Source organism: Lissotriton vulgaris, chromosome 2_1 (genome assembly GCF_964263255.1).
Source record: "Lissotriton vulgaris chromosome 2_1, aLisVul1.2, whole genome shotgun sequence".
NCBI lineage: Eukaryota > Metazoa > Chordata > Amphibia > Caudata > Salamandridae > Lissotriton > Lissotriton vulgaris.
This window is the reverse complement of record NC_141687.1, coordinates 628,645,609-628,664,380: the sequence shown is the minus strand read 5'-3', so window position 1 is coordinate 628,664,380 and position 18,772 is coordinate 628,645,609. Positions and strand designations below refer to the sequence as shown.

The following is an 18,772-nucleotide window of genomic DNA, read 5'->3' as shown; positions in this document are numbered from 1 at the left end:
TGTCTTGAAAATCGCAGCCCAAATCGAGCCCAAAAGTGGCCCAAATGCGCGCGCTGGGGAGCGCACTTCGGCCGAGAGCCACTCGATGCGTGCAGCGTATGAGGGCGATGAGGGAAGCTCAGACGCCGGCGCAATGAGCGACGCAATGGGGGGTAAAGCCGACGAGAAATCTATCTGGCTCCAATGAGGTTCGGGGAAGCCGCAACTGCCAGGTCAGTGGCCGCTTTTACTCTCAAGCGACTGTAAGCGGAGGCGAGTCTCCTCAAATGAATGGAACACTTAGGAAAAGCACGCGGGAAACTCCTGCACCAAAGCAGCAAACAGCAGTCATGTACGCGGGAAAATCTCCCACTCCGAAAGGCAGCAAACAGCTCAGCAGTCAATCTCGCATAAGCATATATATATATAATATACAACAGACAACCACTGCAATGTATATAACCACAATTGATAAAGCCAAAATTAGAATAAACGATATAACTGGGAAGGTGCACTTAGCTCTTGCTGTGAGCAGCAAAGAAAGAGGATTATGGGACTGTGCAGACGGCTCTTATGGGCTGTGGAGGCGTGGCTTATGAGAAAGCATCATGGGCAATGTAGTTAATGTAAACTAATTGTGTGTTTTTATTGGTTGCTGTGATTTTGCAGTTAAGAGTAGAGAAGCATATTCTGAAGCAACCGGTCCTGTAATAGAATTGTGCTCTTCCAGTCTCTTTGGTCTTCTGTGGATCCTAAGTACTCGTAGATCTGGAGGCCGCCCCTTTTCCTATCTTGCTCCTTCACTGCAGAACACTTCCTTAGGGTCTTAGAATTATCTCCAATCATCCATCTTTCAGGAAGAAACCTTACTCACCTGATTAAGTATGTAAATTCAGTTTTATATTTTCGCTTTCTCTGCATTTTGTTCTTTGTTCTAGCAATATGGGACCTTATGAAAAAAGAGAATTTGGGAAATACTTCTGTAACGTAACAAAATAAAACTGTCAGGGGCTACTTACAACAAAAAACATTGTGGGGAAACTATTTGATGACACTCACTTAATACCCTGTGGTAGACTCTTAACTCCCACTGCTTGGGATCCTAACTGGCCCAACTTTCTACCCACACAACACCCTTTCCCGTCTAATATTTTTCATGTAACCCCAGCTCCCACTGCCCTTGGGCCTCGACTCCTCCCCCGCACCCTTGGTCTTGACTCAAACCACTTCACCCTTGCTCCCCAGACCTTTGGCCACGGCCCTAAAACCTCAAACACGATCCCAGTGTTTGTGTCGATAACTGCGTGTGTTCTGCGCTGCAGTTTAGTCTGCGCACTTTGGCCTTCTTTCTACTGAGAAACCCGAGCCGCTCCCAACAGCTGCCAGCCGAGCGCTGCTGAGGCGGCAGGTGCAGAGCGCGCCAGGCCACGTGACGCCTCGCCCGGTGAGTCAGCTCTGTGCACAGGACAGGTGCTGCACCAGACGTGTATACGGAAGCGGTGCGCGCACCTGCCACCCTGAGAGCGAGAACACTCGCAACCAGGAATCCCCGAGAGATTACCTTAGATCAGTGGTCTTCATATGTTTTATCAAGGCCCCCCAAAATGACAAACGTATTCCTCACAATTATACTAAATGCAAGCCTATTAAGTCAATGAACAAAAACTGATAAGCAGCACTGCTTTTAAATACATACCAATAGCTAGACGCTATACAAAACAGAAACCAAGCATTTGAAGTGACATCACGGGCTAGATAATCATTTATAAAAAAATATTCTAAAAGCAATATTTTGTGTTTCTTATAATACATTTCATTTGTGAAATTAAAAATAAATTGTAAGATAGGAACTCAGTGTGTGGGGGCTTTAGAGTGTTTAAAATACAATGTGACAAAACGATGATCTATCTTCTATTTATTTTTTTTGTAATTAGCACACCTCACTAATTGACCCAGTCGTAAGTATGTGATTCTCAGCCAGTTCTCTTTTTTTAGCCAAACGCCCATTCTTTTCAATTCCTTTTGAAAAAAAAACCTTTTCATAATTGAGTACATAATGACTGTTCTATCCCACCTCCCCGTTGCTGATGGAATTGAACGAAGTCATCCTGGAAACCACTCTTTCTTTCACCAAATCACATCACTGCTTTTCAGCATGAAGTGCGTCTGCATTCCGAGGGACAGACCCAGTACTCTTCTTGTCCATAGACTCGTGCCCATCCCCCCCTCGTTTGACATCCTTTCATTCCCGCCAGGGAGCCTACCCCACAATGTAAAGCCATTCCCTTAAAGGGAGTACCAGCGGCTACCGAGTCCCAGAGATCGAAAGTGACTGGAGACCAAGAGAGCACTCAGGGCTGAGGGTCTGTGCGATTAGAGGTGCTGGCACAGACAAAAAAAATTGCTGTAGGCTTGAGTTTCTGAGGATGGAGACCCTGGCCTTATTACTTGGATTAAATAAGGGACGGCGTGGGTATTAGGCTGAGTTTCTAGTCGTAGAGGTGGTCTTATACAGAGTAGTACCAAGGATTTTTTTTTAGACCGATAGTGGTCATAAAGTCGTAAGGTCTAGAAAGTCCCCATACAGGTATTGACAACAGAGCAAGGACTACCAGAGGTTGAAGGCCCTGACCGTTGAGAAAGAGCTAATGACTGAGGTTGAAGGTCCTCTGAACTGGAGAGAATTGGGGACCATAGAAGCCTTCAGATTGGAATCTCCAGGCTTAGAGTGCCCGGGCAGAAGAGTCCCTCTGGTTAGAGGTGCATGCAGACTGAGAATACACAGTAAGTAAAGTTACTGAGGACTGAGGTATCCACCGCGTGCAAGAGTTCACTGACACTAAATGGCGCTATTGGTCTCAAGATGACATTGGAAGCAACCTCTCATTCAAGACCACTTCAGTACAGTACTGAACTCAATGGCTTCAGCCCAGTTCCTCGCCGTATATCATGCTGCCCATTCTTTCTGAACCTTGTATTGCACCGCCATCTCACCTCTCTTCTTAAATGCCTTCTCCAGCTCAGTCTGCTCATTAAATGGCATTTTAACTGTGACTGCTTCATTATATCCCAGTACCTGTACTTCATCTTGCAGTTCCCCCTCAGTCAGCATTTATATGATGACTTCAACCCATTCCTCTCATTATATGGTGAGGTTAGCCTCGTCCACTCATTATATGGCAGTGTTCCTCAAATAGCAGCTAGAGCTTGAACTATTTGTTATATGGCCTCTGCAGCGAAGTCTCCTTGATTAATGCTTGCTGTCTTTCTGGCCGATTAGAAGCTCCCCCTGAGTTTACTCATTAAAAACCTACTCCAGTTTAGTCTGTGCTAGCTAAATCCCTTGTTCTAGGTTAGCTTCAACTTTGCACTGTCGGCATATGGTGACTCTTTTCACTCTATTTGCTCAAGCTTGGGCTGCTCATTATGTGGTGGCTTAAGGTTAAGTTGACTTAAGAGTTTTGCTGCTCCTTATACGGTGGCTAAACCTCAACCTGCTTGTTATATGGTGGCTGAAGCTTAATCTACTCCATACTGGGTGAGGCCAGCACACTCGATTTGTTCTGTTCTGTGGTACATCTCTCTTGATCTACTTGTTAAATGGTGACTTCAAATCCGTGTGCTCTCATCTCGGTCTGTTGTTATGGTGGCTGTAACTCAATCCATTTATTGTATTTTGACTTCAACTGCAAACTTTTGTCATATATCCGCCTTCAGCTCAATCTGCATGTTTTACATTACCTTGTTCTTATTCAGTGTTTCAAATCACACTTTTGTCGTTTATTAGAGCTATAAGGAACCAATTACATTCTTACCCAATTTAATTAAACTTACTTTTTCGGCCTCTGAAGGATGGAAGACCTGCAGGCCACCACAGATTTAATTGCTGAGACTTTGTATCAAGGTACACTCTTGTCATTTATATGGAGCTTCCTACTCGCAGTGCTCAAATTATGGTGACCCCCAGCCTAGTCATCTTAATGCATCTTAATCACAGTCCACGCAGTACAGTGGCTTTGTCACATTTGGCAGTGACAGTGATTCGTTTTATGCCGGTTCCACCTTAGTCGGCTCGTATGGCACCTTCATCCTAGTTTGTTAGCATACGTTGGCTCCAGCTCACCCTGCACATTCTATATTGTGCTTCAGCACAATCCGCTTATTATAGAGCATTCCGGTTCACTCATTATATAGATACTTTGGGTCACTCTGCTTGTTATTTGGTGACACTAGTGGATGCAGTGCATTTTATTTTGTGCTCCAACTCGCCCATCTCTCTACGAGCCTTGTATCCTTTTAGAACCCTATTGCAGCAGTCTTTTCAGATATTATGCTTCTTAGTTGGGTGCTCCTATTTCACCCTCTTCTAAGAGTTTACACATCTTGATAAAGGCCATTCGAGCTCTTTTCTTACCCCCCCTTACCCACAGGTAAGACCGGTAAGGATAGTCTTATTAGTTAAAGAAAATTCCTTTTTATTTTAATCAATGTAAAAATGTTTTGAAAAAACACCGTCACGAAATAGTACAGCTACCTGGGAATGGTAATCATTTTAGAAATGGAGACCCTACCCATCGGAGGCATAAGTCAACATTAGTCTGCACCAGAAGGGAAGCGCCTCTGTGATCCTTTTTATCATCCTCCCAAGATTACACACATGAAGTCTATCCCTATCTTGATAAATTTGTATCCCCAAATATTTAAATGTTTGTTCCAAATCTGAGAGGGGTGTTCCGTCGGACCACACGGTCTGTGACCTCGACCGGTCCCAGAGATAGGCATGCTTTGTCCCAGTTTATCTTCAGGCCAGACATTTCTCCAAAGTCCAAGAAGGTCTTAATCACCTCAGGAAGGGAAGCTGTTGGGTTACTTGGATAATTGAGGGTATAATATGTGTACAACAATACCACAAGTGTACCATGACTGAGTTCAATTTCTTATCCCCCCCATGCTTAGTTTGCTTGTCAAAGGTTCTATTGAAATCGCGAACAACTTTGGGACGAGTGAGCAGCTCAGAGTTCTCTCTTAATGGGTCATTGTTCAGAGGTAGTTGGACTCTTGCTACTGGGCAAGTGCATAAAAGATAGATCCATTTGGTTATAGTGTTTCCAAAACCTATCTTTCTCAGCAACTTAAACCAGTACGGTAAAAGGAGCATATCAAATGTTTTTCTGATATCAACTGAGGCAACTGCAGGTACACGATGCACCACTCTCCTTCTCTCCCCCAACACCCCCTCCGCCCTCCTCACCCCCTCACCCTTACCAATCCCGGACCAAGTCAATGACCTGAAATAATTTCCACAAATTGATTTGTGTGTTTTTCTCATGTATAACCCAGGATTGGTTGGGGTGTATCCTGTTGGCAATTGTTTTGTTTAGTATTCTGTGTTCAGAAGTGAGAGCGGTCTATACAATCTAACGTCTAGCGGGTTCTCCCCTATCATGGTGAACAACAATTGTTTCTATGGTGGAGGGGGCAGGAGCATCCCAGTTATTGTATGCTTTTGTGTATATATCTGAAAGATCTGAATGTTTGGGGCCTGTGTATTCTTATGCATTCTATAAAACTCTTGGTGAAGTCCATCAAATCCCTCTGATTTTCCCTAGCCAGCTGGTCTGTTGTAGCCTTCATCTCTGCTGACGTCATGGTGTTGTCCAGTTTTTTTGATCTGTGCTTGAGTCCGCTGTATCAGAGAGATTATAAATCAGGTTTGCATGTGCTCAATGTGAGCATAAGAGGAGATGAGTTTAGACTTTTGTACTATGCCTTCTTGTGAATTTACCACGGTCACTGTTTGGCAATGTACTATTTGCAGTCTACCAGCCAGAGCCCATCTATCAGGCTGCTTTGTTTCTTTTAGGCGGCCATCAAGTTTCTTGAGCCTGGTTGGTCACTGAAAACCCTCTTCTGTTTCTTTTATTTATATATTGAGCGTCAACCTTATCCTACAGGTTGTTTTACTTGTGCTACCCCTGATCACTACCATGAAAGCATCCCATTCTGAAGACTGAATCGCGGCTGTGGCTTCCTTTTCTTTAAAGTTATGCTCTATGTATTGCCCAAATGTGGCCTTAAATGCGGTGCCTGTCATGGCATCCTTCAGCAGCCTCCATAGCGGCACTGCTGGCGACGCATAGCCCCACTCCAAAGATGGCAATCTAGGTTTATCAGTTGAAGTAGATCTTTCTTCTCTTCAAATGTGATAGTATTCTATGCTTCTTGACCAGAGTGCCCAACCCTCTCACCTTCCATGTAAGGTACTGATATTTATCGGACATCTAGTGCTGATTTTTGACCTTTGTAAATATAGCTGCCCACTCTGCTGCTCTATGTACTTTGTAACAACCCGAATGATTGGGCTGTGAATAGTCTTTAAAAACTTCCTAGCTGACCTCAACCGGACTCTATTTGTGACAGACCAACACACAATTTGGGCTCGACCCTCAATCTAATCATCTCCAATCCCAACTCCGTTCTGCTGGAATCGATTGACCCTTGTGACTGGTCGGATCATCACTATATCAACTTCCTCATCTTTGAATGATAGAACACCAAAAGATTCCAACCCATGAAACGAAACCCTGGAAAAGATCGCTGCAAGCTTGAATAAGCTCATATCCCGTTGCAATTGGTCCCTGCTTCTTCCTGCGTGCATATCCGATGTCTACAAACTCACTGAGCACTACAACAACTCCATGTTGAAAGCTCTGGATTCAATTGCCCCCTCAACTAAAAAGAATGTCCAACAAAGATTCCAAACCATGGTTCAATGACAGCTTAAACTCAAACTGAAACAACCTGAGACTAGCAGAAATGCTCTTGGAGATCCTCTCCATCTAATGAACCCATTAAGCTTTTGAGATTGAGAAGCAGTATGAACAACAAACACATCAAAACTAGGAAAGCGACCTTCTTCAGAATCCAACTGGACAGAGCCAAAAATAGTCGCAAAATGTTGTTTATATGATTAAACTACAATCTAATAATACTACCAACCAACCACCACTCATCTCCAGTCCACAACCAAACTGCGAGGACGTTGCCGCCTTCTACCTTTAAAAGTCTAACAATATTGAACCTTATCTAAGGGCTGCCCTGATCGATCTATCACTCTCACCAGACTATTCCCCCCCCCTAATCCTCGCAGCCCCATATTGTTCCATGTCTCTCCCCTAAAAACAATTTCTTCTGGAGTCAATTCTCACACTTCAACGACCCATCCATTTTCAACATTCTTTCTACACGGAAACCTTTAAATCACTTCAATGATCCCATTCCCTCCAACTTCTTTAAAGAAATGGTCTCTATTCCCACTCTGGACCAAGATTATGAATGCCTCCCTACTTCAAGGTGAGATCCCCCGACTGCTTCAAGTCTGGTCTGGTTTTGTCTATTCTCAAAAAACCTACGGTGGACCCAGAAGATTTGAATAACTTCGACCAATCACAAACAACCCTACTCAGGCAAAACTCCTTGAGAAATGTTCATGAACAACCGTGTAACCACATTGAGGAATTCCAACATCTTGATCAATTCCAATCGGGCTTTCGACTTGGCCAGAGCATCGAAACAGCCATCACCCAAATAGTTGTCGACACTCTTACAATGCTTGACCAAAACGAATCCTTCCTATTAATCCTACTCAAACTCTCATCTGCTATTGACACTGTCAAACATGACAATTTCCTTAGCCTTCTGGAACGTAGGATGGGGCTCTCCGGCTCAGTACTAAAATGGTTTGCCTCTTTTCTCCATAACAGAACTCCGTGTTAAAACCAATCCAACCCTACCCAATTCCAGTCCTTGCACTTTGGGATTTCCCCAAGGATCCTCTCTATCACCCACACTTTTCAACCTATTCATTGAACCTCTTACTGAAATCCTTAAAGCATCTAACATCCAATATCCCATGTATGCGGATGACACCCAGTTGTATATGAACATCTCTCCTCCTGACTATATCAAGACACTCAATGGAACCCTTGCACAAAACCCAAAACTGGTTAACCTTTAACCATCTCTAACTCAACGTCCTCAAAACAGAATTTCTCCTTATCTTACCACCCAAGCAAGCACTCATCGTGGAGAAATATTTGAAAAATCTCTCTGCTCTCAACTGCACACCACACATCCTAGGCTACAAGATCTTTGGGAACAGTGCTGGATAAGAACTTGAACATGCAGGATCTTATAAGCGCATCTACCAAAGGTGCGAACTTCCAACTGAGCATCCTAAGGAAATAAACTCTTCCTTCCCCCTGATAACTTCAAATCTGCTTTGCAAGCATTAGTCCTCTCACGGCTGGAATACGGCTGTGCAACCCTCTGCAGTTTACCGAGGTACAGACTGGCCCCTCTCAGGGTTTCACTGAATGTTGCTTCCAGGCTCCTCACAGGCTCCAAGAAAACCTACCACATTTCCCAGGATTTGAAATCCCTAAATTGGCTACCTTTCGAGGCAAGGATTCAACTAAAACTTTCCTGCATGACCCACCAAGCACTTCATTTCAACTCTTATATGTACCTTGCAAATAAGCTAGAACTGTCGGGCGGTGCCCTTTCCTTAACGAGCTCCAGTACCTTGTGGCTTAAACTAAAGAAATTTTAGAAAATGAAAACTTACAATTGATCTTTCTCTGATATTGCCCCGAGAATCTGGAACTCCCTAGCTGCGGAAAGTAGACTGATTCCATCAACAGTGTCCTTCGAAAAGGAAGTGAAAGCTTTACTGATGAGTACTTTTCTGAGTTAGAAGTCTAGCCTCTGCTAGGGGGGGTAGGTCACTGTTCGAACAGCCAGGTCTTGAGCTGCTTCCTGAAGGAGAGATGGTCTTGGGTTCGCCGAAGGTGGGTGGGGAGGGAGTTCCAAGTCTTGGCTGCCAGGTAGGAGAAGGATCTTCCTCCGGCGGTGGCTCTGCGGATGCGTGGTACGGTGGCGAGTGCGTGGCTGGTCGATCGTAGCTGGCGGGTGGGCATGTAGAAGGTCATGCGGTCGTTGAGGTACTTGGGGCCCAGGTTGTGGAGAGCCTTGTGTGCGTGGGTGAGGAGTCTGAACGTGATTCTCTTGCTGACGGGGAGCCAGTGCAGGTCTCTTAGGTGTCCGGTGATGTGGCTGTGTCGGGGGATGTCGGGGATGAGTCGGGCGGAGGCGTTCTGGATGCGTTGGAGTCTTTTTTGGAGTTTGGCTGTGGTTCCGGCGTAGAGGGTGTTCCCGTAGTCTAGTCGGCTGGTGACGAGTACCTGGGTGACGGTTTTCCTGGTTTCCGTGGGGATCCATCTGAAGATCTTGCAGAGCATGCGCAGGGTGTTGAAGCACGAGGATGAGACGGCGTTGACTTGTCTGGTCATTGACAGGGAGGAGTCCAGGATGAAGCCCAGGTTTCGTGCGTGGTCCGTTGGTTTGGGAGCGGTGCCCAGGGCCAGGGGCCACCAGGAGTCGTCCCAGGCGCAGGGTGATGATCCCAGCATGAGGATTTCCGTCTTGTCTGAGTTCAGTTTAAGGCAGCTGTTTCTCATCCAGTCGGCGACGTCTTTCATCCCTTCGTGTAGGTTGGCTCTTGCGGGGGTGGGGTCGTTGGTGAGGGAGAGGATGAGCTGGGTGTCGTCGACGTAGGAGATGTTTAGGTTATGCTGGCGTGCGATGGCAGCTAGGGGGCTCATGTACACGTTGAAGAGGGTTGGGCTGAGTGAAGATCCTTGTGGTACGCCGCAGATGACTTCGGTGGCCTCGGATCTGAACGGAGGGAGGCGGACTCTCTGGGTTCTTCCGGCGAGGAACGAGATGATCCACTCCAGCGCTTTCTCTCGGATTCCGACGTTGCTGAGGCGCTTCACTAGGGTGCGGTAGCAGACTGTGTCGAATGCTGCGGAGAGGTCCAGGAGGACGAGGGCCGCTGTTTCCCCGTTGTCGATCAGGGTTCTGATGTCGTCAGTGACGGCGATGAGGGCGGTCTCGGTGCTGTGGTTGGCCCGGAACCCGGACTGCGAGGGGTCGAGGGATCAGTTTGTCTCGAGGAAGGCGGCAAGCTGTATGTTGACGGTCTTCTCGATGACTTTGGCCAGAAAAGGAAGAAGTGAGATGGGACGGTAGTTCTTGAGGTCGGTGGGGTCCGCCGTTGGTTTCTTCAGGAGGGCGGTCAGCTCGGCGTGCTTCCAGCTCTCCGGGAAGGTGGCGGTGTGGAAGGAGGAGTTGATGGTGTCTCTGAGGTAGGGTGCGATGGTGGCGTCGGCTTTGTTGAAGACGTGGTGTGGGCACGGGTCGGTTGGTGATCCGGAGTGGATGGAGTTCATCGTGCGGGTGGTGTCTTTGGTGCTGATCGGGGTCCAGTTGCTGAGGGTGGTGGTGGCGGGCTCTGGTTCGGTGGTAGGGTGCGTGGTCTGCGTCGAAGCTGTTGTGTATGTCGGCGATCTTGCGGTGGAAGAACGAGGCGAGTGAGTTGCAGAGGTCTTGCGAGGGAGTGATGTCGTTGTTTCCGGCGCTGGGGTTGGAGAACTCTTTGACGATGCTGAAGAGTTCCTTGCTCTCGTGGGTGTTGTTGTCCAGTCGTTCTTTGAGTGCCGTCTTCTTGGTGGCGCGGATCAGCTGATGGTGTTTGCGGATGGTGTGCTTGAGGGCTGTCCTGTTGTCTGTGGTGTGGTCGAGCCGCCAGGCTTTCTCGAGGCTGCGGCAGTTCTTCTTGGATTCCTTGAGTTCGTCGGTGAACCAGGGGGTTTTCTTGCTGCCGGGTCTGCTGGGGGGGTTCTTTAGTGGTGCGAGGTCATCAGCGCAGGCGGTCAGCCACTTGGTGAGGTTGCTGGCTGCTTCGTTGGGGTCCGTTGTGCTGGTCGGAGTGTTCTGGCTGAGGGAGGCGGTGAGCTGCTCGGAGGTGATCTTGCTCCAGCTTCGGCGGGGGACCTGTTGCGGGTGGTGGTGGGTCGTAGTTCTTCTGAAGCTGAAGTGGACGCAGCTGTGGTCGGTCCAGTGGAGTCCGGTGGCGTGGCTGAAGGAGATATGCTTGCTGGATGAGAAGACTGGGTCAAGCGTGTGGCCGGCGTAGTGCGTGGGGGTGTTCACCAGTTGCTTGAGTCCAAGGTTGGCGAGGTTGTCCAGCAGGGCGGTGGTGTTTCTGTCGTTGTTGTTCTCCAGGTGAAAGTTGAGGTCCCCTAGGAGGATGTAGTCGGCGGAGGGAAGGGCGTGCGGGCTGATGAAGTCTGCGATGTCTTCGCTGTATTGTGTGCGTGGTCCCGGTGGTCTGTAGATGAGGGTGCCTCTGAGGGTGGTCTTGGGGTCAGTGTGTATCTGGAAGTGCAGGTGTTCGGCGGCGGTGAAGGTTTCGTCGGAGTTAGTCGAGATGCGGATGGTGTTCTTGTGTACGATGGCGACGCCTCCTCCCGTCTGGTTGACGCGGTCCCTCCGGGTGATCTTGTAGCCGTCCGGGATGGCTATGGCGATGTCAGGCGCTGAGGAGGCGTTCATCCAGGTTTCGGTGAGGAAGGCGACGTCTGGTGCTGTCGCGTCGAGCAGGTCCCAGAGTTCCACGGCGTGCCTGTGGACGGAGCGGGTGTTGAGCAGGAAGCATTTCAGGTGGTTGCTGTTGGTGTTGGACTCGGTGGGGGTGGTACAGGTCCGGTAGCAGGTGAATCGGCAGGCTCTGCAGGCGAAGGGTCCATGGGTGCGCCTCGGGGTGGCTCGGTAGCAGGCAGGGTTCCGGCCGGCATTGAGTGCGTGGAGGGTTGCGGACTCGTAGGTCTGTCGTGTAGTCTCGCCTCGGCGGTGGGGGCCAGGGGTCCTGGCGCTGGGCGCGGTCCAGGCGCGGACGGGCGCAGACGGGCTTGCCTTTGGCGCGCCTTCGGCGCACAATCGGCGCGCCCGCTGCGCGTCAACGCTGCGCGTACGTGAGGGCATCATAAATAGGGAGCCGGGTGGGCGGATCAGCTGGTTGGCGGGAGCGGGGCGGCGAATGGGCTGGCGGGGGGCGGGGAAGCAGGGAGGCAGCGGCGGGAAGAAGCTGGTGCGGGCGGACGGCTCAGCGGCGGCTGGGTCGCCTGAACAGGTACTCAACTGGAGGCAGCAAAGGCAGCAACAAGTAGGAGCAGCGCAGGAGCGTGGGGGCGACCAAGCCTTGACAGGCACAGCAGTCGCTCCCGATCTGGAACAAACGATCCCCTTAAATAGGGAGCCGGGTGGGCGGATCAGCTGGTTGGCGGGAGCAGGGCGGCGAATGGGCTGGCGGGGGCAGGCCGCAGGGAGGCAGAGGCGGGAAAAAGCTGGTGCGGGCGGGCGGCTCAGCGGTGGCTGGGTCGCCCGAACAGGAACTCAATCTGGAGGCAGCAAAGGAAGGAACAAGTAGGAGCAGCGCAGGAGCGTGGGGGCGACCAGGCCTTGACAGGCACAGTAGTCTCCTTTCGTCATACCAGCCTAGATCTGATGGGTTCTCAGAGCCCAACGGCATGCTCCTCCTCATCTAGTGTTACAACGACTCTTGCTTTATTCTACTCACATGTTCTGCCTTCCTTGTCATGCACCGCGGCTTACTTATGATACTTTGCAATGCCATGGTTCATATACCTTCCTTTATTATATCATTATGTACCTGTTGTTGTTTGTGTATATTGCTACTTTTCTGCCACAATTGTCTCTCCTATGTGTTTCACAACTCTTACGTAAAGCGCTTTGACACCCTCTAGAGTCATGTTCGTGCTATACAAAACATTTTAAAATAAATAAATGTATCGGACCTGTTATCTCTGGTTGCAAAGCAGGGTGTGTTGCTTTGTTTGGTTGTGTGTAGTCTGGCATGCAAAATTCTCGGGCCCTTGGTGAAGGTAAATAAAGCCCCTTTACCTTTACAACTGTCAAGTTTAATGATAACTAGAAACGCATGCATTTTGATCATTTGCATTGCACAAGTTCCTTCAGGGGTGGTGTATGTAGGGGGAGATCCTGGGCCCCTGGATAAATGCCTGCCATGCGGAATTGTAAAACCCCTCCTTTTGTTTTATTCACGCAGATTGCTGGGTCTTACATTAATATTTTGTCCACATGGAGTACACTCTTTGAGCTTTGTTGTATCATACCATTTCATCAGAGGTCATTGGAGTAATATTGGGGCCCTGGCTTAGTTTCTTTCATCACTGTCATCAGGATTCAACATTCCACTGTTTCTCACTGACTCTTGATTGCTGTCCATTAGAGTCAAATGGGTGCCCCTCTGGCCTGCCATATTCTCCACCATTTGTACTTTTTCTTTGACAGTCGTCCGTTTGGTTGGTTTACCATATGCAGGGCGATTGGTTTTCTGTCGCTGTCTCCTTTGGGTGTTGGCAGGTCCTCGGTCCTCAGCAGGGGCACCATTATATTCCAGCCACTTTTAAGTGTCTTCTGTATTTTAAAAATTGTTTGTGTTATTTGCCTATACAGCTTTGAGTTCTTCCAGGAACATCAATGAGGCCCAGTTGTCGTAACTTCCATTTGATCTTTGTAAAGGATATGCTTCTTGCGTTGTACGGTTTTTGTGTAGTCTTGGAAGATATGCATTTTATTCACATTGATCTTCCAGGGTCCATGTGGACAAGCCACCTGTTGGATGGCCGCTGAGGGCATATGCCTTTTTAACTTTGTGGGCCCTCTACACTGTAAATGTTTACCAACGAGACCCCTCGTAACTTTTAGTTATCAGCCATTCCTCTAAACATAGTTTTTTTGAGCAGTGCCATTTTTTGTTTCAGGTAGTCCTGGTGTTTTAATATTTCACCTTGGATGGCCTTCTGCGACATGAATCTTATTTGAATATTCTTTACAGTGTACATGAGGTTTTCTTTCATTTGAGCTTAAAGTTCCAGCACAGAGATTTTTATTACAGGGAACCTGGATTTATACCTACTAAGACAGTTTGTAGGGAATCAGCTAGGAGATTGCACACATCAATTTGCAACCAAGTCTTTCTTGGTTTAAATGGTGCAGCGCACCTATTTACTCGCCAGTGGAACTGTTAAACTTGCCGGAGTACTTCTACAGAGAGTTCTAAAGTCATTTAATGGGATCTATGGTTTTGTCGCAATCTGGCTCTTTTAATGGCGGGGGATGTTTGGTTGTGTTTTGTGGTCTCCCCGTTTTGGGTTTCATGTTAAGTCTAAGTGACTTCTCCTGTTAGTGTTTTCAGCTCCACCACCACTTCCCTGGTAGTCCCAGCCACCCTTAAGAGGAGGCATATCCTCTCTAAGTCTCTGAATGTAGCGAACCATGGGCTGCAGCAGGAGTGGGCTTCGGCTGCAGCCCTGCACCGTAGCTAGTATGTAGTCTCGGGTGTAGTATGTCCCATCACCTGTTTGTGGAAGTGTTTGCTACCTCGAGTCCAATCAGTGTCCGTGATTGATTGACCTCTAGCAGGCACTGTATAGAATATCTATGCGGTGAGTCATTTGGCACGATTCATACAAAGGGCTCAGGCCTGTCCCCATCATTTGTCGGGGACACCAGTTCCTTTCCCGTCGTTTGTACATCTAGTGAATAACCACGGCTCAACAGTCATCCCCACCACCCACCCCTCCCCTGGGGAAGAAACTCTTATCAGTTGCTCAACACAGAGCACTTTCCCAGCAATTAGTGGGTGTTGTGGAGGCCCAATCCTCCAGTGCAGATTGCTAGTTTTACCGTTTTGGGCTGTCTGCCCCTCAGCATGGCCACAGTCACCACCACTTCTTGAGCCCAGACACATGGAGCCCGCCTGGCATTATTAACTGGTCCCTAGCACTCCTGCTGGTTCCATGGAGCACCTGTGGGGCTTACAGGTGTGACCAGCTATGTTTATTCGACTCTCGCTTCTCATTATTTTTTTTTTGCCGTCTGTCCTCCAGAAGGCTGTAACTGGGCTGCACAAGGGCCCGCCCCTTCTCATTCTGGCTGGTTGCCATCTTAAATCCAGGCATGACCTCCCCAATCGTCGGGAGAATATCTTGGCATCAAGCAGCTCTGCCAGTAAATTCGGCTCCGCCTGTCCTTCACACTCCTCCTATAATAATGGGAGTGCAGATGGGAGCGTTTTCTCCCCTTGCATGTTAGGATAACTGGTGATTCAAGGTTAGGGACCCAGGAGCACAGGAACATGTGTCCTGCACCATCTTATGTTCAGTCATGCCTCATTATTTGAGATATAACCGGATTGCAGATTTTTTTTTGCTGCTCTAACACAATCTGTACTTACAGTAATGATCCAGTGTAGTGTGTTTGCTACAGCTGTTAGCCTTTTGTATCGTGACTCCCAAGTAACCCCTGCACAGTCCCTTCAATGTATAGTATTTTCAAGTCAGTCAAAGTGTTCTATTGTGGCTCCAGCTCATCTTGTGTGCTTTAGTTTGCTTTAACCCAGGACACCTCTTAACTCACGCTCTAGGTCAGCCTAAGCTTAAATTTATGGCCCTCAGTCTTCCTTGTGATTCGAGGTTGGTCCTCAAAAAATATTACTTTTCCCACCCCCTCTGCTCTTTGTATTGCAGCAGTAATGCTGTTGCATACGGTGCATACTAATGTCTTCACTTGTGTCCTAGGCCCAGGACCCAATGTTCCCCCTGTGTATGGTTTGGAGGTGAAAGACGTCACTGACTGGGAGGAGTCTGTCCTGAAACCAGCCCTGCAGATCGTCAGCAGCTTCCTGCAGGTATCGAATATATCCAGTGATTAGCTTCACATTAGACCCTACTTAGCATTTTCATCCAAAAGCCTAGCTCCACCACATAATTGGGTGCCAATGAGCTTGCCATATCATGAGCTGTAACCAAAAGTTCAAGGACCGCAGAGCACACTGGAAGGATTGCACACACGGGTTCAGGGCAGATTGGACCCATATTTAAATGCTTCTATATACACAACCATGCAGCACATAACATCCAAATGAACACGTTAGACCGACATGCATGGGACATAGCTCTGAGGCACAATTTATTTGAATTTCGCAAAGCTCACAAAAGCACTTTACTCTTAATCAGACAATAAATATATCACTCCACGATAACACTTACCACTCCAAACCAGCACCACAGTCTGTCTGGTTAATGTGGGCACTAACAAGATACAGTTCTTTTAATTTCTTCAGACACATACTCCAAGCCAGGCAATACCTCCTCAATGCCTGAACATTCACTGATGTAATGTGGCAAATTGATAAAAGCCTCTGGCTATACACTCCAAACACTAACTTGCATGTAACTGGTGTGCTATCAGACCTGTACACAAACCAGCATACCGCAGTACTGATTTTCTAACTCTTACTCTCAGATGAAGGAAACGAACACTTGCCTGTGACAGATTTCTTGACACCGGGCCATAAGGGCCTAAAATCCGACAGACCTGAGAGGCCGCACCAATGGCATAACGCTTGATATACAAAGGTCTTCACATGTTTGCCTTGCATATAGTGAGATCTCCTGGTAGGGTTATTTCTGTTCAGTGTCTGGCCAGCAAGTAGCAAGAGCACTTTTCACATCTGCATTTCTGCCTTAAGAATCACATCATCAGGTGGTAGGCTCCATCTGCATGTCTGCACTGCTGGCAATAAGATAGTTTGTGCCGCTGTGTATTGGGTCGGTGTCTGCCCTGCAGTGAGACCACCCTGCTGGTCTGTGGAGGAGCGCTTCCAAGGCCTGACCCGCTATACCATAGTATTTTCTCTTCTTGTAGCCCATACTCTCTTAATTCTTTCTGCATTTGCTGAAATTGTTCATATTGTGCTGATTCCCCAGGATAAGGAGCCGGCAGCACAGCCCCTGAGGATTGATTGTGAAACAAACGAGAACCGCCGCAGTCACCGCAAATGTGAGCTCTGCAACAGGATTATCATCGGTGATCGTGAGTGGGAAGGTAAGATCTGCTGGGTTCTCTAGTGGAGAGAGACACTTGGGTGGGAACAGCAAAAAAGAAGATGTTTCTTTTGAGGGTGTAATGATGGCACAATTACTAGAGTGTTGCAAGGGATTGCGTTGTACCTCAAGGTCGGCTGCTGATCACTGGCTGTGACCTGTTCAATCCTGGGCAACCCTTGGCGGGACCATTGGTTGGACCAATTCAGGACACGGATGATGGCTTGCTCAGAGTCTGAGAGCTGGTGGGAAAACATTAGTAGAGAGAAGGCAGATGTGGTTTGGGCTTTGAACTCCACATTCAGTTAGCAGGAGATTCTAAGGTTTTGTAAGTGTTGCATCAGAACTCTCACCAAACCCAGCTGAAGCAATCCTGCACAAAGACGTGAAAAAGTGGCTCCAAAAGAAACTCCGAAGCCGTTGTGATTTGTAGGCTGGACCAAAGCACTGCACGTGGAAGTGTGGAAAAGGTACATCAAAATGAGCTGTACAGGCGAACGCAGCAAAGAAACGAAAGTTCAGACATACATTTCTAAAAATAATTTTTTTAACAAAACTGAACTCATCAAGAAATATATACCTAAAAGGAGTATACAGTCGCCAGAAGTAAAAAACAAACAAAAAAAACGCAAAAGAAGTTACAACTTAAATTAAAACCCCTGTAACTATCAGAACAATCTTCCAAACATCTGCTGTGTGTATGTGTTGGAGTAAGAGTTTGAGTGTTCCAGGTAGTAGGCGAGCTCTGTGGAGGGTCGCTATGAATTGTGGTAGGCAGTCTAACTCACCTCCCTGACTGGGTTTCTATGTTCGGACTATTTTAACAGTTTACAAGGAAGACAGTGCTGTCTGTCTCTTCGTAGCTTGCTTTGATTGGTCCAATCTGAAAGCATTGGTTGGCATCTGGTTCCACACACACTCTCTTTGGCATTCAGCTGAGGCGCAGTGCCGTGGCTCTCTACATTCCCCTACAACGCACAAGAGATTGTGAGTGTGTTCAACGACTTTGCAACTTTAAAAAAATGTTTTAAGCACAAGTTTAGCGCAACCCTTTGAGTGAAATGGTTTCCACTAAAGATTAAGGCAGTCCATTACCAAAAAGGGTGGGGTCCCTTTCTTCCTTCTCTAGGTCACTTCCAATGTGCCTAGTGTCAATAAAGAGCGGTGATTCCAATAGGATGCCTCTGTCACAATGCTCTGACCTACACTGCAGGTCAGCGTGAGAGGGTACACCTTAGAACAAGCATTTACAATGCAACGGTCTCGCCTTTGAAAAAGTTAGAGCTATTGGCATTGTAAATGACAAATTTTTTATTAGTGTTGGTTTTGAAAATAGATAAATAAATGGCACTGTCATTTACAATGCCAATAGCGTAATCTCTCGCAAATGCCACACACAAACACACAGACCCACACACACATACATACCCACAGAGCCACACGCACACACAGAGCCACACACTTCCAGTAGTCGGTGGGCAGCATGGAGCAGACCAGCACCCAGCCCGACAGGGTCAGCAGGAAGGCCACGATCTCCCCCGCCATGCTGGCCATGGTCACCGGCGAGGGTCACAGGGCACAGGTGTCAGAGCTGAGGGCACGGGTGAGGGCAGAGGGCACAAGGGTAAGAGCTGAGGCCACACACCCATAAAAGGCACACACAACCATAAATAACCTCAACACCAATACTCTGCATGGGCATCACACCCAGTAGAGTATGCACGTTCCATGCAAACAGGAGTACACACACTCTATGGAAAGAGAAAATAGGCTTTCGACGTGATGGAGTATGTACCTGCCACGCAAAGATCACACAGGCATTCAACTCAGTGGAGTATGTAACCTCCAGCAAACAGGCATTCAACCCAGTGGAGGATGTACCCTCCAGCAAACAGGCATTCAATACAGTGGAGTAATCACTATCCACGCAAACAGCATATGGGCATTAAAACCAGTGG

The 18,772-nt window shown here is 47.9% G+C and overlaps 1 protein-coding gene across 5 annotated transcripts in view; it reads left to right on the top strand.

Moving 5' to 3' along the window:
• TRIT1 (tRNA isopentenyltransferase 1) overlaps positions 1-18,772 on the top strand; it is a 196,600-nt gene that overhangs the window by 169,772 nt on the left and 8,056 nt on the right. For all 5 annotated transcript variants that reach the window (XM_086955769.1, XM_086955773.1, XM_086955770.1 and 2 more), the window contains 2 exons: positions 15,507-15,616; positions 16,698-16,815. In XM_086955769.1, the coding sequence (XP_086811895.1) occupies positions 15,507-15,616; positions 16,698-16,815 (228 nt within the window). The remainder of the gene's footprint in view (positions 1-15,506; positions 15,617-16,697; positions 16,816-18,772) is intronic.